The sequence below is a fragment of the Mobula hypostoma genome, chromosome 11, assembly GCF_963921235.1.
Source record: "Mobula hypostoma chromosome 11, sMobHyp1.1, whole genome shotgun sequence".
Taxonomy (NCBI): domain Eukaryota; kingdom Metazoa; phylum Chordata; class Chondrichthyes; order Myliobatiformes; family Myliobatidae; genus Mobula; species Mobula hypostoma.
This window is the reverse complement of record NC_086107.1, coordinates 53,493,301-53,514,754: the sequence shown is the minus strand read 5'-3', so window position 1 is coordinate 53,514,754 and position 21,454 is coordinate 53,493,301. Positions and strand designations below refer to the sequence as shown.

Here is a 21,454-nt window from a genome sequence, read left to right as displayed (position 1 = left end):
TAGACGAACGCCTTAACCACTTGGCCACGTGGGAACACCACCACTTGGAAAACCCCCTCCAAGTCACTCACCATCCTGACTTGGAAACATATCGCCGTTCCTTCATTGTCGCTGGGTTAACATCATGAAATTCCCTCTCTAACAGCACTGTGGGTGTACCTACACCTCAGGGACTGCAGCGGTTCAAGAAGGCAGCTCATCACCACCTTCTGAAGGGCAACTAGGGATGGGCAATAAATCCTGGCTTAGCTGGCGACACCCACATCCTGTAAATTAGTTTAAAAATGCAACCTTCAGATTGGGGGGGGATAAGATGGCTCTCAGGTCAGCAAGAGCTGTGCTTTCCCATTCCATCAGGAAGGCAAAACGGGATTATTCACAGAGAATATACAGCCATTTCTGTGACACCAGAAGTGCAAGGCACCTATGGGAGGGCATTCAGATCATAATGAACCACAATTCCATCCTGTGTGTCAAGGATGGTGACACTTCCTGATAGGCTTTTACACACAGAACGATGTGTTGGCGAAGAACACACCCCCCCCCCCCCACAAGGAGCAGGCACTCTTCTGGCCACAGCTGATGTGAGAAAGACTCTAGACACAGTCAATCTACATAAATCTGTGGGGCCTGAAAAATAAACCTGGCTAGGTGCTGAGGGACTATGCTGCCCAGTTAACAGAGGTTCTACCAGACATCTTCAGCCCCAAATATCGCAGGATATAATATGTATATACTGTATATCTGCGTCTGGTGCTTGGAGGTTAACATTCTGAATGCCTGCAAAAAATGGATCTCAGGTTATTATGTAGTGACATATAGGTACTTTGATAATAAATTTACTGTGAACTTTGAACTTTCTTTAAAGCTTGCCTTGGCATAACTTCCACACAAAGCGTTGTGATAGTTTCCTTGTTGTATGAATCCGTGTACGATTGTGAACCCGTTCTGAACCAGAGGCCTCAATTTCTCACACCAAGTTTAACTATTTCCAGAAGTGAATGTATTAGAAATGTGCCATAGTTAATTCTAATCAAGAAGGGAGTAATTTTGTGAAAAAGCGGTAAGAAATCTGTACTACAGTTGAAATATATTTAGTAAATACTGAGCTATCCCAGTTTGGTCTGACAATATCTGAATTTGAGTACACCAGTCCTGACCAAAATCTGACACGTATTGTTGAAATTCAATTGATTTGGGTTGGATTACCAGGTACTAGTCAAGTTTCTGTGTGACTGTAAATAGAAATTTATTGTGATCCAGTGAGCATTTTCTGGCACCTTATTATGCTTATGATATTTTAGCCAAGGTGTTGCATGAATAAGTGGCTGCTGAAGATGTTGGCTCATTATTTCAATTTAGGCTTCAGGTTTGAGAGGGAACATAATTACATTCGGGGGATGCTTGAACTTAATGGAGAGTGGAATGATTAAGAGAAGCCCTCGAGTACTCTCCAGTGTGGGTCATCGTTATTTGCGGCATGTTTCATCATTAGGTCATTATGAGGGTAAGCACTTTGCCTGATGAACGGAAACAGTGAAAGAAGGGTATGAGAAAACATTTATGGAAGCGAACGGTGTTAGTTAGCAATGAAAAGAGGACCAACCTGGATATTCTATAGAACTGCTCCACTACTTCCAAGCATAGGAGATAGTTTGTGCCTGAACGCAACATTCTCTTTCCACCAAGTGACTTTTCACCTTCTTAACAAGAAGGCTCCATCTTCCCATGTTAAGTGCTTGACAATAACTATTTGCTTTAAGTTGAATTCACTTCATTTCCCCTTTGACACTCAACAACATTACCGTTTGCCCTTTTCTCCCAACTGACCGAAGGTAACCCCAGCCATCACTTAACTACTGTAGTTGACCATAATGTTCTTCAAAGGTAATTTTGAATAATATCTAATTGCTTGTATTCTATAGCCTGGAGCACTGCTCAGCCTCACTGAGGCTGAAGTGGTCCACTCCACAGGTTAATCCATAAACCACAAAGAGTTTTCACTGCAGCCCAATGTTCAGTGCCTGCAAGCTCTATCGTTTTCCATCTTGGAGCAAACAACTATAGAACATAGAATAGTACAGCACAGTACAGGCCCTTCGGCCCACAATGTTGTGCTGACCCTCAAACCCTGCCTCCCATATAAGCCCCCACCTTAAATTCCTCCATATACCTGTCTAGTAGTCTCTTAAACTTCACTAGTGTATCTGCCTCCAACACTGACTCAGGCAGTGCATTCCACGCACCAACCACTCTCTGAGTAAAAAACCTTCCTCTAATATCCCCCTTGAACTTCCCACCCCTTACCTTAAAGCCATGTCCTCTTGTATTGAGCAGTGGTGCCCTGGGGAAGAGGTGCTGGCTATCCACTCTATCTATTCCTCTTATTATCTTGTATACCTCTATCATGTCTCCTCTCATCCTCCTTCTCTCCAAAGAGTAAAGCCCTAGCTCCCTTAATCTCTGATCATAATGCATACTCTCTAAACCAGGCAGCATCCTGGTAAATCTCCTCTCTACCCTTTCCAATGCTTCCACGTCCTTCATATAGTGAGGCAACCAGATCCTATGAAAGGTTATTAGTCATGATTACATTGAGAATCCTTGACCCGTGCTACCTAAAAGGGCAAAGACATCTATTGTCTGGGTATTTATAATTTTAGCTGCATAGAGTCGCCAGTGTAGAAACGGGGCCTTCAGCCCATTGCATCCATGGCAACGTTTTTGTCCATCCACAATAATTGCAATTTGCCATCGTTAAGTTTGCATCATTCTATGGCTTGCCTAATTAAGTGCTGATTTAAATGCCTCATAAATGTAATGATTTTATCTGGCTACGCTACTTCCTGTGGCAGCCATTTTCAGGCCACAGGAAGTAGCCATTATTTATATGAAACTCTGTCCCCCTCAGACTGCCTTGAAACTCCTTTCTCCCACATTTAACCTATGTCCTCTTGTTTTTGATACGTCATCCTGGTTGCAGTGTACTTTTCACCACTGGCACTGGAGGAGCTGAACACTGTGAGCAATGGTAATGAGACAGTGTACCCTGATGCCTTCCTAATCATTGTGTGGATTTCAACCAGGCCAGCTTGAAGAAGTCTCTGAACAACTATTACCAACACGTCACTGTGGAATTAGAAGAGCCAACACACTTGGTCGCTATTACACCACCCAAGAACACTTATTATACCATCTTACGCCTGTGTTTTAGCATCTGGCTGTGCCTCTGCTCTGGGCAAATGGACAGAGACGGTGGTCCGCAGCACCAGTGGTGAGGAATGTGAAGGTATGGTCAAGGGAGGCAGAGAACACTTACAGAGCCAATTTGAATTGGTGAACTGAATCATATTCGGTGATTCATCCTTGGATCTGAATGAGTATGCCACAGTTGTTGCCAGCTTCATCAAGACCTGTGTGGGTGAGTGTTTTCCTGTGAGATCATGCTGAACACACCCAAACCACAGTACGGTTAGCACAATTGCTTTATGGCAGCAGTGATCACCGATTGGTGTTCAATTTCCCACCGCTGTCAGTATGGAATTTGTACGTTCTCCCCGTGACTGTGTGGGTTTCCTCTGGGTGCTCCTGCTTCCTCCCACACCCAAGACATATGGTTCAGGTTAGTAAGTTGAGGGCATGCTGTTTTGCACCGGAAGCGTGGTAATATGCAGGTTGCCTCCAACCTCCAAGTGCCCTAACTGATTTGGTTTGATGCAAAATAACAAATATTTTGCCGTTTCAATGTACATGTGACAAATAAAGCTAATATTTAAGCCAGTAAACAGTAATAAACCAGAAGATCCTGTCTGCAGAGGGCTAGACCTGTGAGGGTTCAAGACCGGTGATCCAGAACCCTATAAGTAGTCCAGACATGACCAATGGAAGGTGAAAAGGCAATTCCATGTAACATTAGAGACACTGGCAGCTGTGGCAGGGGGTGCATGCCATTACTTCCTATAAGGTGAAACCTACCAGCTTAAGTAGTACTGATGCTTCACTCCCTAATGAGCTGAACGCCTTTTATGCACACTTTGAAAGAGAGAATAAAGCTACACTTGTGTGAATCCTCACAGCATTTGGTGACTCTGGAATTTAGTGTTTTGAAGGCTAATGTCAGAATATGCTTCAAGAGGATGAATCCTTGCAAGGTGTCAGGCCCTAATGGTGTATTTGGCAGGGTACTGAAAACCTGTGCTGACCAATTAGCCCAAGAAGAGCAGGGTGAGCTGCCTCAATCCGTATTGACCCATAGACCTCATGCCTACTGTGATGAACAGCTTTGGAAGTTTGGTCATGGTGAGAATTAACTCCTGCCTGCCCAAGGGCCTGGACCCAATGCAATATGCCTGCCACCACACCAAGTCTGCAGCAAATGCAATCCCTCTTTCCACTCAGCTTTGGACCACCTGGAGAACAGCAATACATATGTCATTCTGCTGTTCATTGATTAAACTCGGTGTTCAACACTATCATCCCCTCAGTACTAATCAACAAGCTTCAGAACCTGGCCTCTGTACCTCTCTCTGCAACTGAATCCTTGACTTCCTCATCAGGAAACCACAGCCAGTGTGGGTCGGTAATAACGTCTCCTCCTCGCTGATAATTGCCTCAGGAATGTGTGCTTAACCAGCTGCTCTGTCCTCCCTGCACTCATGACTGTGTGACTAGGAACAGCTCAAACACCAACCGTAAATTCACTGGTGACACCACTGTCACTGGTATTATCCAAGATAGAGATGAGAAGGTGTACAGGAGCAAAATAGATCGGCTGGCTGAATAATGTCACAACAATAAACGTACACTCAATGTCAGTAAGAGCAAAGAGTTGACCGTGGACTTCAGGTTGGGGAAGTTGGGAGAACACATTCCAGTCCTCATCAATGGGTCAGCAGTGGAAGGGGAGAGCAGCTTCAAGTTCCTGGGTGTCATCTTCTCTGAGGATCTATCCTGGGCTAAACGCTTTGAAGAAATCATAACGAAGGTATGCCAGTGACTATACTTCCAAAGGAGTTTAAGAGGGTCTGGTATGTCACTCAAGATTCTGGTAAATTCCTACTGATTTACAGTAGAGAGCATTCCATCTGGTTGCAATACCACCTGGTAATGAAGCTCTAATCCACCATCAGATTTCTGAACGATCTGTGAACCCATATATGCTATCTTGCTATTCCTCTTTCACAATATTAATCTATTATTTATTTGTTTGTTTATTTATTTATCGTAACTTATGGTAATTTTTATGTCTTGCACTGAACTGCTGCAACAAAACAACAAACTACATGATATGCAATAAACCTGGTTGATCCTGATTCTCAGGGTCCTTGTCAATGTCTTGAGGTAACCCAAGTACAGTATAGGCACTCGGCAAGCTCCTCATTCCCTCTTCATCACTGATACCGAGTCCCCTTAAAAACAAAGTTATAGATGACCTTGGAATTTTGTTGTACTCAGTGAGTCAAATGAAGGAGACTTAGCATTTTATAGTTGGCCATGAATTGACTTTATTATTGATTGGGTTTTTGACATTTACAAGTGATTTACTGCTGCTGCCATTTCTGGTTACCCAGATTCATTTGTTAACTGACTCCTCAGAGTTTTGCACTTTTTCAGAAGGCTTTTTCTTTGTTGCAATCTGGTTCCAAGGTTAGGCTGTATGAATCTGAACACCCTGCATGGAGATCAGTCACTCTCCAGGACAACCAAGCCCACTAACCCTAATGATTAACATCCCAGTTTTTAAAGGAATAGGAAGTTTGGCAGATTATTATTGTCCTTAGCTGAGGGATTGAAGCTAATTCCAGTGGCATAACAGGTTGACATTAGCAAACTTAATGTTGTTTGATGAATGAAGCAATTTATTTTTTTACTGTCTGTGGTGAAGAATCCCTTCTGGTGTATTGATTGGAAACCAAACTCTTCGATCCTTTACTATGAAGGATTATTATTAACTAATTATGCACACTGCAAAGGAATTAAATTAAAATCAGTTATGATAACGGTTGTTCTGTAATGTTGGATAGGAGCAGTTTTTTATCCAGTTGTGTGTGGGAACTAGTTTAATGTCACTGTCAGTGCATTTAAAAACATGATGCTCACTTAACTGCATTCTTCAGAGAAACTCAACTTGTTTCAGATGAAATATATGAATTTATTGAATTTATGTATACATTGCTAATAAAGCTCCAGATTATATTAATCTTTTTATTTGTACACATTCCTTTCAACATTAATTTATGGAACGGAGAGGGTCAGAGGCCGAACTCTGCCCAGTTCAACCAATTTGCATTCTTAGAGATAATGTCGGAAGTAGGAAAGACACAGGGATGGCAGTTTTTTTCAGCCTCTCTATATATAAAACTTGTGTACCACCATAATCAGAATATAAAGGAAATATAATGATCAGTTTTGTATTTTGCAACAAAACATTTGGGAAATCTCAATCCATAGCTAGATTTTCTGAAACAGAATCAGGTTTATTACCATTAAGTTATATGACATGAAGCAGCAGTGTGTTGTTATAGGGTTCACTGTCCATGAAGCCGTAAACTCAAATGGAGAGTTTTAAGCCCTCTCCAATATATGTGTGCCCTCACTTAGGGAGGTTATATTATATCACCCTACTCTTCAAAGACTAGCTTACTTCCCTGTCTAGTCTCTGCAGTGAGGTCTAGCTGCCAATACTCACTATTTGAGTGGGGCATTCCCCCTTCCTACCTAGGAGGGAATACTTCCAGCTAATGAAGTAGCTTAAACACAGTGTGTTTTACTTTTTAATCCATATTTAAAACTTACAGATGGTTTCTTATTTGATAAAAAGATTTCTGAATTCCAATAGATTTATTAACTACAAAGGATTTTGAAACAGAAGTACAATTCTTACAAACTAAAAGAACAGACCAATGAGTTACAGGTGAACGAGCTGTCCATTGCAGAAGCCAAAGGTTGAGGAATGAATTCTAGTTCTTCTTTCTGTCACCTGGTCTTTCATAATAATCCCCAGATGGTTTCTAATGTTTATACTGTTTTGCTACTAGTTGACATTATTTATATGTGATGTTTTTCAGATACCTTTGCTGGGACAAAGTAATTTGCACAGATGGTCTAAAAATTCTGGGGCATAGATCTCAGACACCCAAAATTAATGCTGTGAGGATTAACTCTCTGAGTACACAAGTATCCCAAACTATTGATTGAACACACCTGTGACCATGTTTGATGTGCTAAGTGACAAAATCAGTCTGGTCCACAAACTTTCTTGAACTAAATAACTTACCCAGTATTGTCTGGTTTGATATAGACCAATTAATGTAACCCCATTGTCTTATGTTTGCTGATGCAGATAAAAACATCTCATAGTCACTTCACTTAGTAAACCATATCTCTTGAGCAGCTGTAGGCCAGCAGCTTGTGCTCTTTGGAGAGCGCTGTTTGCTTGCAAAGCCGTCCTTTGAACTTTGGACTGATTATTACTTGCAACTTACTACACATTAAGAAATGAAAGCTGGTTTGTGTTTACAACAAGAAGCTGAGCAAGGAATATTGGTTAGAAGTTTAATTTTGTCAAAGTAATTCTGACCCTTTGAAAAGGTTGTGCTGCTGTGCCAGAAAGCTGAGGTTGACAAGAAGCTTCCTGGGCCCTGGAAAGTGAATATCCATCACAGCAGTACAGTGTAAAGGCAAAAATTATTATAAGTAAAAAAAACTAAATGGTACATTTTTTCTTGATGGTAGTAACAAACAATTTGTACAAATTTTTGCAAATCTGCACATTTATTTGATTGAATTATGTCCAACTGCCGAATACATCATGGGCAATTTCTACTCCACCATTGGTGGTCAGGAGGACACTGCCTCAAAAAGGCAACCTCTATCATAAAAGTCACTCACCATCTCGCCCATGCCATCCTTTCACAGCTACATCAGGTAGGAGCTTGAAGTCTCACATCACTAGGTTCAAGAATGGATACTTCCCTTCAACCATTTGGTCTTGAACCAAGTGGCACAGTCCTGGTCATAACAGTTCAGCAATACCATGAGCACTTTGATCATGTTGCACTGAAAATGGACTTATCATTTTTTTAATTCTAATTGTGCTCTTTCTGGTAAAACATCTGTATAATTTATGTTTAATTTAGGGTATGATACGAAAGAAATTCTGAATGTATTTTTATTCTAGATAAATTAATTAAATTAGATCACTTTCCTCCCTCAATTTTGTATATAGATGTGCCAAGCTGGTGAATAATATTGATTGTTTGGTGGGTGACCTATTCTCAAGCAATGATTAATGGCCAACAGAGGAATTTTTTTCTGTGCACTGCTGGTCATTTTTGAGCAACACACACAAAATGCTGATGGAACGCAGCAGGCCAGACAGCATCTATAGGAAGAAGCACAGTCGACGTTTCTTTTTTCTTTCTCTTTTTTTCTTCTTTCAGTTAGTCCTGACGAAGGGTCTCGGCCTGAAACGTCAACTGTGCTTCTTCCTATGGATGCTATCTGGCCCGCTGTGTTCCACCAGCATTTTGTGTGTGTTGCTTTAATTTCCAGCATCTGCAGATTTCCTCATGTTTGTGGTCATTTTTGAATCTGTTTTGCTGTGTAGTTTGACCTGTTTTTATTTTTCTTTCTCTGCACTACTTTGTTTAAGCCTTGAGTGCAGTTTGTAACATGGAAAGCGATGGAACCTGCCAGACTACTCATTTTTGTCAGCTACCCTGATGTCTTGGAGTATACATAAATCGAGAGATCACAGGCTTGATTTCCATTCTCTGGGACATCTCGGGTGGCAGAAATGATGCTGTACTTGGGGTGGACCACCCAGATTAGGGCAAACTAGGCAAGGTACACTGTTCCATGTCATTATTCATGGAGAAAGTGTGTGAATGTCGAGAGAAAGCTTAGCTTCCACTGGATAATTTACTGAAGCTTTCTGTAAAAACTCTGACCACAGGTAAAATGGGCAAATTCAGTAGGCATGTGACTGAAGGTGACTTGCTTCCGTTCCAGGTCTGTGGGTTCTGAGGTAGCTGGTGAGGTCAATGTGGGAATTACAGAGTCTCCCACAGATGCATTAGGAGGTGCCTGATGGATTGAGTGATTAGTTAGCTTGTGGGATGGTATGCTAGTTCTCATGCATGGCTTCGGTATGCTCTTAATTCTGTTTTCTAGTTCCTGAATACCAATTCAAATGTTTCTGCACTTTTGAGCAATCATGAGCCAACATTTTCGAGAGTCAGTGGAGATGTTGGATATTTTTTCAAGGGGTTTTCTTTGGATTTTCTTCCTCTGCCCACCTGTATTCTGTTCCAGTGACAGAGCTCGAGATAGAGCATGCACATAATGTGAACTGCCCAATGAAACCAATAAAGCGTAATTAGCTTCTTATTGCTTGGTGCAATGGCCTGGGAGAGGAGACTGACGTTGGTTTGCTTTTCCTTTGAGTGAATTTGGAGGGTTTTGTGGAACCAGAGTTGATGGTACCTTTTCAGTGTCTTGAAGTGTTTGCTGTAAGGAGCTGACGTTTTGAAATCACATGGGAGAGCAGTGATTATTGTTGCCTGGTATATCATAAGTTTTGTTTAAGGTCTGAAGTTTTGGCCTTCATATATCCCTTTTTAAATTCATCTCTGAGTTATGCTGGTGCATTGAAGGCAATGGCGAATTTTATTATATTGGGAGGGAAGTGGTCCATGTTTTTCAATTCTCACTGTAAACCTTTATTATTAGAATGCACTGTAATGTAGTAGAGGTCGAGTTACAGGACATTTTCCTTTCAGATGCTGACTGTAAGACCCTTTCTGTTACAAACTTAGTGAATGAGTCAATGTCTTGGAGTTTATTCTCTGAGCATATGCAAATTTAAGCACTGTCTGCAGTTCTTGCAGGTCTGTGCAATTTGCACGGCATGCCACAGGAATACCGTGCTATTATACAGATCAGAAAGAGCTAATACCTTCAAGGAAGATAGCGAAAAGTAAGTTTCCATTCAAATAAGAAAGTTTCCATTTTTGCCTTTCACTATCCTGCTGAATTGAACTGATGCCGAAAGTCTGCAGAGAAACCGGTCTATGAGTTGGAAAACCTTGATAGGTTGAGAGTTCAGTAAAGTTTGAAGCTCTAGAGACATTGGCTGGGCACCTCCCAGTGTTTTTCAGACAGCCGGAAGAAGGTGTCAGTTTTACTTGGCAAGGAAAGTTGCTCTCCCAGGCATCCTGACTGAAAGTAAGCAATTTTCAATCAGATGTTTTCTTTCCTTGTTCTCTGTCAGCTGGAGCTGCTCGTCATATGATGTTAGAGGCAGGGTCACATGCTATACTTATTCGAGAGAGAGAGAGAGAGCGAGCGAGCGAGCCAGCCGCAGGTGGTCACGTGATAGCGAGCCGAGGCTGACTGAGCTGTTCCTGTTCGTGCCTTGTGCTGTAGAATGCAGTGAACTGGAAGAGAGGGAGAGAGAGCGAGAGAGCGAGAATCCCAGCAGCACAGCAGGGAAAGATCCCCCAGTATTTCCTTGCCAGGAGCTGGCATCATGACCCTATCTGCGTAATGGAACTACAGCTGCAACCCAAAGCATTGGGTAGTTAGATACGCATGAGTGAGGGGATCCCTGTTGGTATGTGGAAGCGGTAAGTCTGATCCCTTTTCAAGTTATTGCTTCTTTCATGTGCTGGCAGCAGGAAACCTTCTGCCGTCGCCAGTTCTAATGCAGATCAGTGGGGTCTCTGACAGGAAATTTTTTTGTGGGCGGAGGAAGCAGGCTTAGAGGGGGTTTGGGCTTTCAGTGTGCTTGAAGAGAATAGGTTGAGAGACTAGACTGCAGTGCTGTGCCAGTACTTATGTATTAATGAATGCATCTAAATCCTTATGTTGTTCCCTGTTTCTAATGTTAGTGGTGAATTAAACTACTACTTAGCGGTGCACTTCAGATAATGTAATGGACTGAATGTGTAAACTATATGTTGATTTGTGATCTATAATAAAAAGTCGTTCGATCTCTTGTATGGTGATGTACAAAATCACACAGGGATATAAAGGGTAAAGACAAGAACATTGAAAAAGTCAGAAAAAAAGGCATTAGGACATTGAATGCTTTTCCTTTGGACCAAAGCATAGTGACAGATCTTGTCTATGCTAAGTAATTTTCATCTGTTTCTCGTTTACATCAGGAGAGATCTTTGCTTTAATTCAATGAACAACGTACTTGTATCAGTCTCTACATTTAGCATACTTGTGGTTATATTCTTTCCTCCATTTTCTCCTCTTCCTTTCTGACGTCATTGCTACTGCAAGGATGCAGATTTGGGACCAACTAACACCATCCTGGATCTTGGGCAAAGGGTCATTCTCCATGTGTGAGCTCAGACAATTGTGAAAATTTCACTGCTGAGCCCAATCCTGCCTTCATCTGACCAGTTGCTTTCATCTTTCAGACTAGAAAGTGATCAGGGGTGAGATGAAGAATGTGATCAGCTAGTTCACCACAGTATAGGGGTCAAATCTAAAACTTGCTAGTCCCTGCACTGCCTCTGAAATGCATTCCCCGACCAAAACATAGGCACCTCCCATTTAAAATGATTATTTTCATTATTTAAACTGATTTCCTATCTTGTGACATTAATAAACCTATTGTTTCATATAATTCTGAGAAAGGATACAATATTTCTTAACTATGATCAATGATGAGAGGCATTGATCATGTAGATGGCCAGAGACTTTTTCCCAGGGCTGAAATGGCTAACACGAGGGGGCATAGTTTTAAGGTGCTTGGAAGTAGGTATAAGGGGGATGTCAGAGATAAATGTTTCATACAGAGAGTGGTGGGTGTGTGGAATGCACTGCCAACGACAGTGGTAGAGGCAGATACAATAGGGCCTTTTAAGAGACTCTTAGTACATGGAACTTAGAAAAACAGAGGGCTGTGCAGTAGGGAAATTCTAGGCAGTTTCTAGCGTAGGTTACACGGCACAACATTGTGTGCCAAAGGGCCTGTAATGTGCTGTAGGTTTCTATGTTCTATGTACTGATAAAGTTATTCTTGAAGGCACACTTCTTGAAAAGATGGCAAACCTCTGCTTGAATTTACAAGTACTTTAAGCAGTGACTGTTTTGAAATTCTTCTTTGGGTCATGTCTACCCTTTAGCAGCACTGACTTTTTTTCTTGCCCCAAATGAAGTTTTGTCTGTATTGCTGAGGATATTGACTAAAGTCTAAGCCTACTTTACATGGAAGATACCTTGATGAGGAATGAGTCCAGTTGATGTTCACTTTTTAATTGGATTTACAAGTTTACAGGTGAGGTTACTGTGATAGCTATGGAATTTATAGCATCTCATTTAGCAAGGACAATGTCTAGCTGAGACGTGTAAATAAAGAACCAGGCTCAGGTGGAACACTATTCTAGCCGATGACAAAGAAGGCCCAACCAACAGTGTCCCTGCTATAAGAAGGGGAAAGCTATGCACTATTCCTTTTGCTGACTGCTGTCCAGTAGCTAGTTGTGATAGATAAATTGTTTCTCTGGGGATTCGGCTGATGTCCTGCATGTGATGCCACTGATCTTTAAAGTCTGTCAACTCTTGTAAATCAAGGTTTTTGGGCAACAATCCTGTCGGTGTATCTGCCAAAGTCAGGAGAGGAGAAATCTGAGGATGAAGTTTTTGTAGTTGCCAATGGGTGCAATGGAACTGGGGTGCACTTGAGGGGGGGGGGGAGAAGGCTTTTCAGTGAAATAATGTTTCTGTGATTGTATAATTCTAAAACCTGTCCAAAGATGTGTCTCGTTACATCTTAAAATAAATGAAGGATACTGAGATGAAGGACAGGATAAGAGACCTGAGATGATTGGATGATCTCATTCACATAGCTCAGGGTCATTTTCAAATTTCTGCTGCTGCCAAGCAGATTCAGTAGATTTGACACAGAAGAATGACATTCCAGTCACCATGGCAGTAGAGCAGTGAACAAAGCATTTAACAAATGCAGCACTCGAGCTATAGAAATGTTTTGGATAATAATATTCCTTTCTGGTCCTGGTGGAATAGTTTTATTTATGAGCTAATTTTGAAAGCCATTGGACACATCACTTCTCACTGGCAAACACTCAGAGGCTAAAATTCAATAACTAATACTTCAGGACCCATGTACAATGATGATAATTTCAAGAATGCATTTTCCTAATTAAAAGAACTAAATATAAACAGAATATTTTATCTTTAATATTTCTTAAAATACACATAAGGCTCTTCAGCTATGTCATGCCAGTAAATGGCCTTGATGTGTACATGAGCTGCGTGTATGAGAAATTTTCCAGGTTTGATCCCTTATCTAACTCTGAATTCTGAGATTGGTTATTATCCAGTTAACACAATAAGAGTAGATCCTCAGGAACAGGATTAGTTTGAGCCATGCAGTCTCTGCCAAAGTTCACATATTAATGACAGCCACTTCAGACCCAGTAACTGCGGAACAATTTTTTTTTAAGGAGGGGAGGGGGGAGAGAGAACTAGTGTGGGTACAAAATATACAACTGAATCTAGATCCTGGAATGGTTGGTTCTTTCACATCTGCAATCCAAGTATTTAAACAGCCTTAACCCCTGGATGAAAGTTTATTTTATCTGATTATATAAACTTTTGGCAGTCTCAATACAGTTACTAATGATCTCTCTGTATGAGGCGGGCTCTAAATCACTTGGGAATCTGAATCTAAGACCATATCATGATAGCTATAAGAAGCAGATGAAATGTATTTTCAATAATTAAGACTGAGGCAGTTGTTGGAATGGAGAATAATGAGAACTTTTGTACAGCAACTGATCCAAATTCTACTTGATCTGAGAGTGCTTAATGGGGTAGCTTTACTCTGCATTGAATTTCTGGAAAAAAAATCATGCATCGTTGTAACACATTTTAGTTCATCAGGACACCTCACAAGCATCACAATTACTGAAGTGTTTTCACACATTGCTGATGAAGGGAAATAGATCGGTTAAATTGTACACAGTAATCTCCCATGGTCAATAATGATAAGTTGTGTTTAGCAACTAGATAGAAAACAATAGTTATTCTGTTCATTCCTGATTATTGTTTGAGTGTAAAATGTGAGGATGTGGATGCCAAGTGAGCCACACTGGAGCTATCAGAGCTTTATCCCCAATTAGAAAGTTGGAGATAGAGCAGAAATGAAATGAAATGAAAGGGAAAAGATTTAATAGCGATACCAGGAAAACATTTGCACACAGTGTTGGAATGCAGATTTGGTGGAGCTAGGTTTATTTCAATGTCGCTTTTAAGGGGCGATTGTGTAAATACAGGTATATGGTGCTGAAATTTTGCAGTGCTAAAGGGACCGGGGATGGTGGGTGGAGGAGGGAATGGAACTAGAGAGTTGACACGCACACGAATGGCTGAGTAGCCACTTTCAGTGATTCCAATAAATACAGAAGCATTTTGCTGCACCTATCTGTTTTGAAATATGAAATGGTACCTTAAATTCCAAAGTTTTGCGTTTTTGAATATTCCGGATTGCAATTGTTTTGGTGCAGTATTACTGCTGCTCTCCCTGCAGTGCTGACCATTGCTTCCCCAGCGCAATATAGTGTGGGCGATGAAAGTCACTCATTCATCTCTCCAGTGACTCAGATCATCAGGACAAACGCTGAATTCACATTTCTTCCAGCTCACACCATGACTGTAGAACTCTTAAACAACGTCACAGCAAATATTCAACAATGCACAGAAAATATAGTATACATTTAAGATGTGGAATATTATAGAGATGTGTGAATTGCCGGTAGATTGAGACTGTAATGAATTTAGAAGTGTAATGACTAATTTAAACATGCAATGAAAGATGGCCCAGGAGTTCATCATATAATAGGATATATCTGGGAAATATATTTTCACTATCTTGAAATCTCAGTTCCTTTATCTCTACTGCATCTGTTCCTAGGGTGAGGCTTCCCTCCAGAAATGGGGTTTCTCTTCCTCCACCATTGATGCTGCCTTCACCCGCATTGCCTGTATTTCCTGGACATCCGCTCTCACCCCATCTTCCTACTGCGTTAATAGGGATAGAATTCCTCTTATCGTCACCTCCCACCCCTTGAGCCTGTGCATCCTAAACATCATTCTCTGCAATCTCCACCATCTTCAGTGGGATCATGCCCACCAAATACATCTTTGCCCCCTCACCATCCCCCACTCTCCACTTTCCACAGGGATTATTCCCTCTGTGATTTCCATGTCTATTCGTCCCTCCCCTCTAATCTTCCTCCTGGCACGTGTAACTGCAACTGACAGAAACTCTACACCTGCCCATTCACTTCCTCCCTCACCTCCATTCAGGGCCCCCAGACAGTTCTTCCAGGTGAGGCAACATTTCACCTGCGACACACACAAAATGCTGGAGGAACTCAGCAGGCCAGGCAACTTCGTGAGCAAAGGTCTCGACACGAAACGTCGACACTCATAAACACTTTTCCCCCACATTCAGCAACAACTCTCCCAAAGCCATCAACACTACTGAGGTCTGTTTATGCCAGGCAGCAGAGGTTTGGTTTGCTAAGCAAGCTACCAACTAACCATCCCTCTAAAGACTAATGCACTGGGCATCAGCACTTCTAACCTCTTTCCAACCCTTTTGTTCCAGTAGCCATGTGATTAAGTGACCAGTCCTGGGATGTTATTTGCTGTGTAACATATACTGAAAGGAGGAGGCTTGTTCTAATCTAACACAAAGACATTTTAGGCACAGTCCCTGAGCCAGTTAGATCCTTAGATCTTCCTAGTGGTGAAAGACTTTTGAGAAAGGTGAGGATCCGGTGGATTCGATTCCCTTGCCTACAAGGCTGCCATTATTCAGGAGAAGTTGAAGTTCGAACATGCCCTACACCCATAACTGTAAGCGAATAGGGGTGAAAATAACACCAAGGAAACTTGTCAGAGACTTAGTTTAAAGTGGAGTGGAAGAAGGGAATGACAATTACAGTTACGAGTGGTGACCCCAAAGTTCACAGGCTAGTCTTTTCATTCTGCTTAATTGTGGCTTGTAATTATGCTCCCAGAATTAGCAACAAATTCTGCCTTTCCCAGGAAGTGTTTCTTGCAAGTACACGTGCGTACATAAATCTCATCTCTGCACATACAGTATATACTGTGTGATCTGATTGAGATCAAACACCCACGAAGCAGCTCGTCCTTGTTTTACTCATCACTGACACATTGTGAAAGAAACTAACAGCACGTGTGCATCAAAACTGAATTCAACCCATTGGGTAAAAACACAGTTAACACTTTATTCCAAAAACGCTTGCACTATGTGAAGTATGTATTGTAAGAGTATAAATCATTAAATAATCAAATATAATTTGAAAATTTACTTTGAGAACTTGAGCAATGCTTTTCTTGCCTATTCTGAGTGCCTATCACTTGGATTAAGGTAATTAATTTTCTGCAGTGGTATCTTCTGTGGTTGAATAGGCTGATTAATGGCAGCGAACTAGTCAGATCAGTACTTGAGAAAAGAACAGAACTATCATGAGAAGTGGCACTTACAGATCAGAGAAAGATGAGATTAAGCATGCTGAAATCTGGTAAATGTGAGTTCCAGGTGTATTTGACTGCACTTGTAGGTAATTTATTGTGTGTGAAAGACTGAGATATTTTGATTGAAAGTGATGATGAAACAGAGAAGTTCTGATTTCTGTGTTTTCTTTGCCCTTCGAGGGAAGGATGTGAGTTGAGGCCAAATGCAACTACACTCAATGCTGCTGAGCCCAGTATTATTTTTGAATGTGGTTAGGGATTTGGAAAAAGAAGTGCTGTTCTAATCTGTTCTTCTGAGTGCACTCATCTGTACGGAGTTTAGAGTGTCAGATGTCCAGAAATATTTAAATGAGAAGCAGGCTTTGACTGAGTTAATTTTTTTTTAAAAATGAGAGCCAAGTCCAACAGACACATCATACCAATGACTACAGAGGATCAGATGTCTCTCTGAATATTGCACTGCTGCTTTCTCAGTTAGCTGGTGAGATGATGTACTGCAGGTTGACAGTCACAACAAAATTGAAAGGGCAGTTAGTATTGTATGTATCCAACTTATTGATGATTAAAAAGTAATGTATTTGGTCTGTTTTCACAACTGGGAATAATTACTCACCATCTGCAATCTGGTACTCCTGTCAACAAGCTAAGTTCTTTCATTGCTCTCCTGATGACTGTCAGTTGATGCACTGGCTTCTGTGGTGCCAAGATATACTGGCCAAAATGTTACATTCTGTTTCCGGTCTCTGCTATTTGCCGATCTTGAGTGCTAGGTTTAGGGAGAGGACTGTGACACTTAACTGGAAAGCTCAGGTCTTTGGGATTCAGTTAATGAATGGATTTGTTGATCCTCTCCTATTATTTTAGACCACGAGGTATAAGAGCCCATCGAGCATGATCCTCATTCCAGCATGGCTGATTTATTATCCCTCTCAACCTCATCCTTCTGCCTTCTCCCCATAGCCATTGACACCCTTACTAAACAAGAACCTATCAAACTCAGCTTTAAATATACCCAATGACTTAGTCTCTGCAGTCGTTTGTGGTAATGAATTCCACAGATCCACCACCCTCTGGCTAAAGAAGTTCCTTCTCATCTCTCTTGTAAAGGGATGTCCTTCTATTCTTGGGCTGTGCTGTCTAGTCCTAGACTGCTCTGCTACAGGAAAGGTCCTCTCCATGTCCATTTTATCTGGGGTGTCCTGTTGAAGGCTCTCAGCTTTTTACTTGTTTCCATAGATGCTGTCTGATCTGCTGATTTCCTCCGGCATTTTGTGTGTGTTGCTTTGGACGTTTTAGTATTTGATGGGTATCAGTACAATTCCTCCTCATTCTTCTCAACTTCAGAGCCATCAAACACTCCTCATACATTAACCCATTCATTCCCAGCATCATTCTCATGAACCTTCTCTGGACCCTCTCCAATGCCAGCAGGTTGCTGCTTAGATAAGGGGCCAAAAACTGCTCTCAGTACTCCAAGTGTGGTCTACCAATGCCTTGTAAAGCCTCAAATTACTTCCTAGACTTTACTTATATTTTTTAAATTTTAAAAAATAATAAGAGATTTAGCACCGTAAAAGGCCTGCGCTGCCCAAATGCACCCATGTGACCAATTAACCCACTAACCCCTCTGCCTTTGGAATGTGGGAGTAAGCAGAGCACACAGAGGAAACCAACCCAGTCACGGGGAGAAAATGCAAACTCCTTACAGACAGCAGCGGGAATGGGACCCCGTTCCTGGTTGCTGTAATAGCATTACGCTAACCACAAAGCTGCCTTTTCTTGAATATCTGCTATAGTGCTGGTATCTTCCGCAGTGAAGCCTGACACAAAAACACTTGTTGAGTTGGTTTGTTATTTCCATGTCTTCCATTACTACCTCTCCGGCATCATTGTCCAATGGTCTGTTATCTACTCTTGCATCTCTTTTAATCTATATATCTGAAAAAAAGCTTAGTTTCATATTTAATCTTGTCTCTTTTTTTTAGTTTCTGTCTGTTGGTTTTTAAAAGCTTCCCAATTGTCTAGCTTCTCACTAATTTTTGCTGTAATACATGTCATCTCGTCCTTTTATGCTGTTTTTGACTTCCCGTGTCAGCCACAGTTGCCTCTGCCTCCCTTTAGAATAGTACTTCTTTGGGATGAACCAATCCTACACCTTCTGAATTGCTTCCAGAAACTCCAGCTATTGCTGTTTTGCTGTCATCCCGGGTAGTGTCACTTTCCAATTAACTTTGGTCAGTTCCTCTCTCATCCCTCTGTAGTTCCCCTTGTATTACTGTAATACTGATAATTGGATTTTATCTTCTCCCCCTGAAATGACAGGGTGAATTCTATCATATTATTTTCACTGCCTCCTAAGGGTTCCGTTGCCTTAAGCTCCCTAATCAAATCTGGTTCATAACACAATGCCCAGTCTAGAATTGCCTTTCCCCTAGTGGGCTCAACAATAAGCTCCTCTAAAAAGCCATCTCATAGGCATTCTACAAATTCCCTCTTTTGGGATCCAACACCAACTTGATTTTTCTCAAACTTCTTGCATATTGAAATCCCCCAAGACTGTTGTAACATTGCCCTTTTTATATGTGTTTTCTATTGCCTGTTTGAATTTGTACCCCACATCCTAGTTACTGTACGGATGCCTGTACCTGTATATAACTCCCATCAGGGTATTTTTACCCTTGCTATTTTTTAACTTTACCAGCAAGAATTCTGTATCTAACAATCCTACATCACCTCTTTCTAAGGATTTGATTTTTTTTTTACCAACAGATCCACCCCACCCTCCCCATCTACCTGCTTATCCTTTCAATATGATGTGTATCCTTGAATGTTAAGCTCCTAACTGTGATCTTCTTTCAGCCATGACTCAGTGATGCTCACACCATCATACCTGCCTATTTCCAACTGTGCTACAAAGATCATCTGCTTTATTCCGTATACTGTGTGCATTCAAAATAACACCTTCAGCCCTGTATTCATCACCTTTTTAAATTTTGCTTTCGTGTTACTGGAAGTAAAAATTTTTGTCCCTTTCTAAACTTTTTGTCTTTTATTTATTATGGAGACTTTTGTAACCTTTTCTGCACTGTCCTTCCTTTTTACTTTATCCTCACTTTTCCAGACTGTTGAACCTACCTCCCTACTAGTTGGTTTAAAGACGTACCTCAACCCATCCCACTGACTGCCCTATCAACTGCCTATCTTTTCTCACAGTCACACTTTAGACTGCATCTTCTTGTATACCAACTGCCCCATTCTCAACCCTATCACTCTGTTCCCATCTCCTGGTCAAGTTAGTGTAAACCCTGCCCAACATCTCTAGCAAACATGCTCACAAGGTTGTTGATCCCCCTCAAGTTCAGGTGTAACATGCCATTTTTGTACAGGTCCTATCTCCAGAAGAGATCCCAATGATCCAGAAATCTGAAACTGTGCTCCTTGCACCAGTTCCTCAGCCGTGCGCTCATCTGCCAAATTGTCCTATTCTTACCCTCACTGGCACGTGGCACAGGCAGCAATCCAGAGATCATCACTCTTGAGATCTTGCTTTTCAGTTTTCTACCTAGCTCCCTATATTCTCTTTGCAGGGTCACATCCCTTTTCTTACCTATATGTTTGGTGCCACGACTCCTGGCTGCTCACCTTCCCCCTCCCTTTAGAAAGCTGTAGAGTCTCATGTAGACAGATCTGAGATGTCTCTAACCCTGGCACCCGAGAGGCAACATACCATCTGGGTATCTCCTTCACATCCACATAACCTCCTGTCTGCCTCTCTAACTATTGAATCCCCTATCAGCACTACACTCCTATTCTTCCCCTTCTTCTTCCCCGCCCCCCCCCCCCACTTCTCTTCTGGGCTACAGAGTCCGACTCGGTGCCAGGGACCTGTTCGCTGTTGGTACTTACAGTCTACACTTGTGCCAGTGTGACGCATGCCTGTAACGGACTGAGCTAATTACTTTAACAACGCTTCCATTACTGGATGACTGATCTTGTTCTTCAGATTCCTCCCATTTAGATGATGAACCCTCTTTAGCATTTACAGCATCCTTAGTTCACGTCTTTATCACCCTAAATGTAGTAATTACTGTCAGAATCTTTCTTTGACATGCCCAAACACAGAACCCGAAGTTTGAAGAAGGATTAATAATGCCAGAAGTCGTAAAGGAGAACAGTATTGTGGTACTGCATCGTAGCGTAAAAGAACATATATAGGAGGATTTTTTAAAAAAAAGAACAAGTGCCTCTGGAACCTCTCAGGACTCTAGTAACGTGTTCGTGAAACTACTTGGAAATTGTTTGTAATGCCCAGGTTCTAAAGGACATGTTACTGTTTCGCTGTCTTTCTGTACTGCTCTTTATATGTGTTTTGCTGGTGATTATATGTCCTGCCTGAAATTCCCCGTGAAGCTTCAAGATTTTGTGGGCTTAAGTTATATGACACAATCGGTAAGAAGTAGAAGGGAAAGTAAATAAACAAAGGGAATTGGAGAAAGGACATTTTGCATTTCACAGAATAATGGTCAGGCATGGGATTCAAACCTCCATTTGCTGTATCAGCAAAATTTGTAATGTTGCTTAGACAAGCATAGTTTTGTAATAAAATACTGAATTCTCTGACCCAGCATGAGTGTCACCTTGGGAAATCAGCTCGTTGTACATCTGGAATGTAAAGGAAACGGCTGGATTTAATTCATGTGTTCCTTTAGTTAAAACTGGACATTTTGGAAGCTCACTGACTACAGGAGCATTTTCCATTTTCCATTTGTAAAAGACTGTAAACCAACCACCAACTATGTGTGTTACCTTTTGATTCAAAGGAGAATAATGACTAAACAATTGTCATGTGTGACAAGATGGGGAAAAGATTTACAGTATAGAATAAGTATAATAATGGGAAGAAATG

The 21,454-nt window shown here is 41.4% G+C and overlaps 1 protein-coding gene across 6 annotated transcripts in view; it reads left to right on the top strand.

Moving 5' to 3' along the window:
* Window positions 1-10,172: 10,172 nt before the first annotated feature.
* The window catches only part of LOC134353740 (guanine nucleotide exchange factor for Rab-3A-like), a 61,606-nt gene continuing 50,324 nt past the window's right edge, over window positions 10,173-21,454 (top strand). For 2 of the 6 annotated variants that reach the window (XM_063062055.1, XM_063062057.1), the window contains exon 1: window positions 10,323-10,628. Coding sequence is in view for 2 of the 6 variants with exons in the window: in XM_063062054.1 (XP_062918124.1) it covers window positions 10,594-10,628 (35 nt within the window). In the remaining 4 variants the exon portion in view is untranslated. Of the gene's footprint in view, window positions 10,228-10,320; window positions 10,629-21,454 lie in introns of those variants that run through there. The other 4 variants (XM_063062058.1, XM_063062056.1, XM_063062054.1 and 1 more) reach the window with 4 other exon arrangements.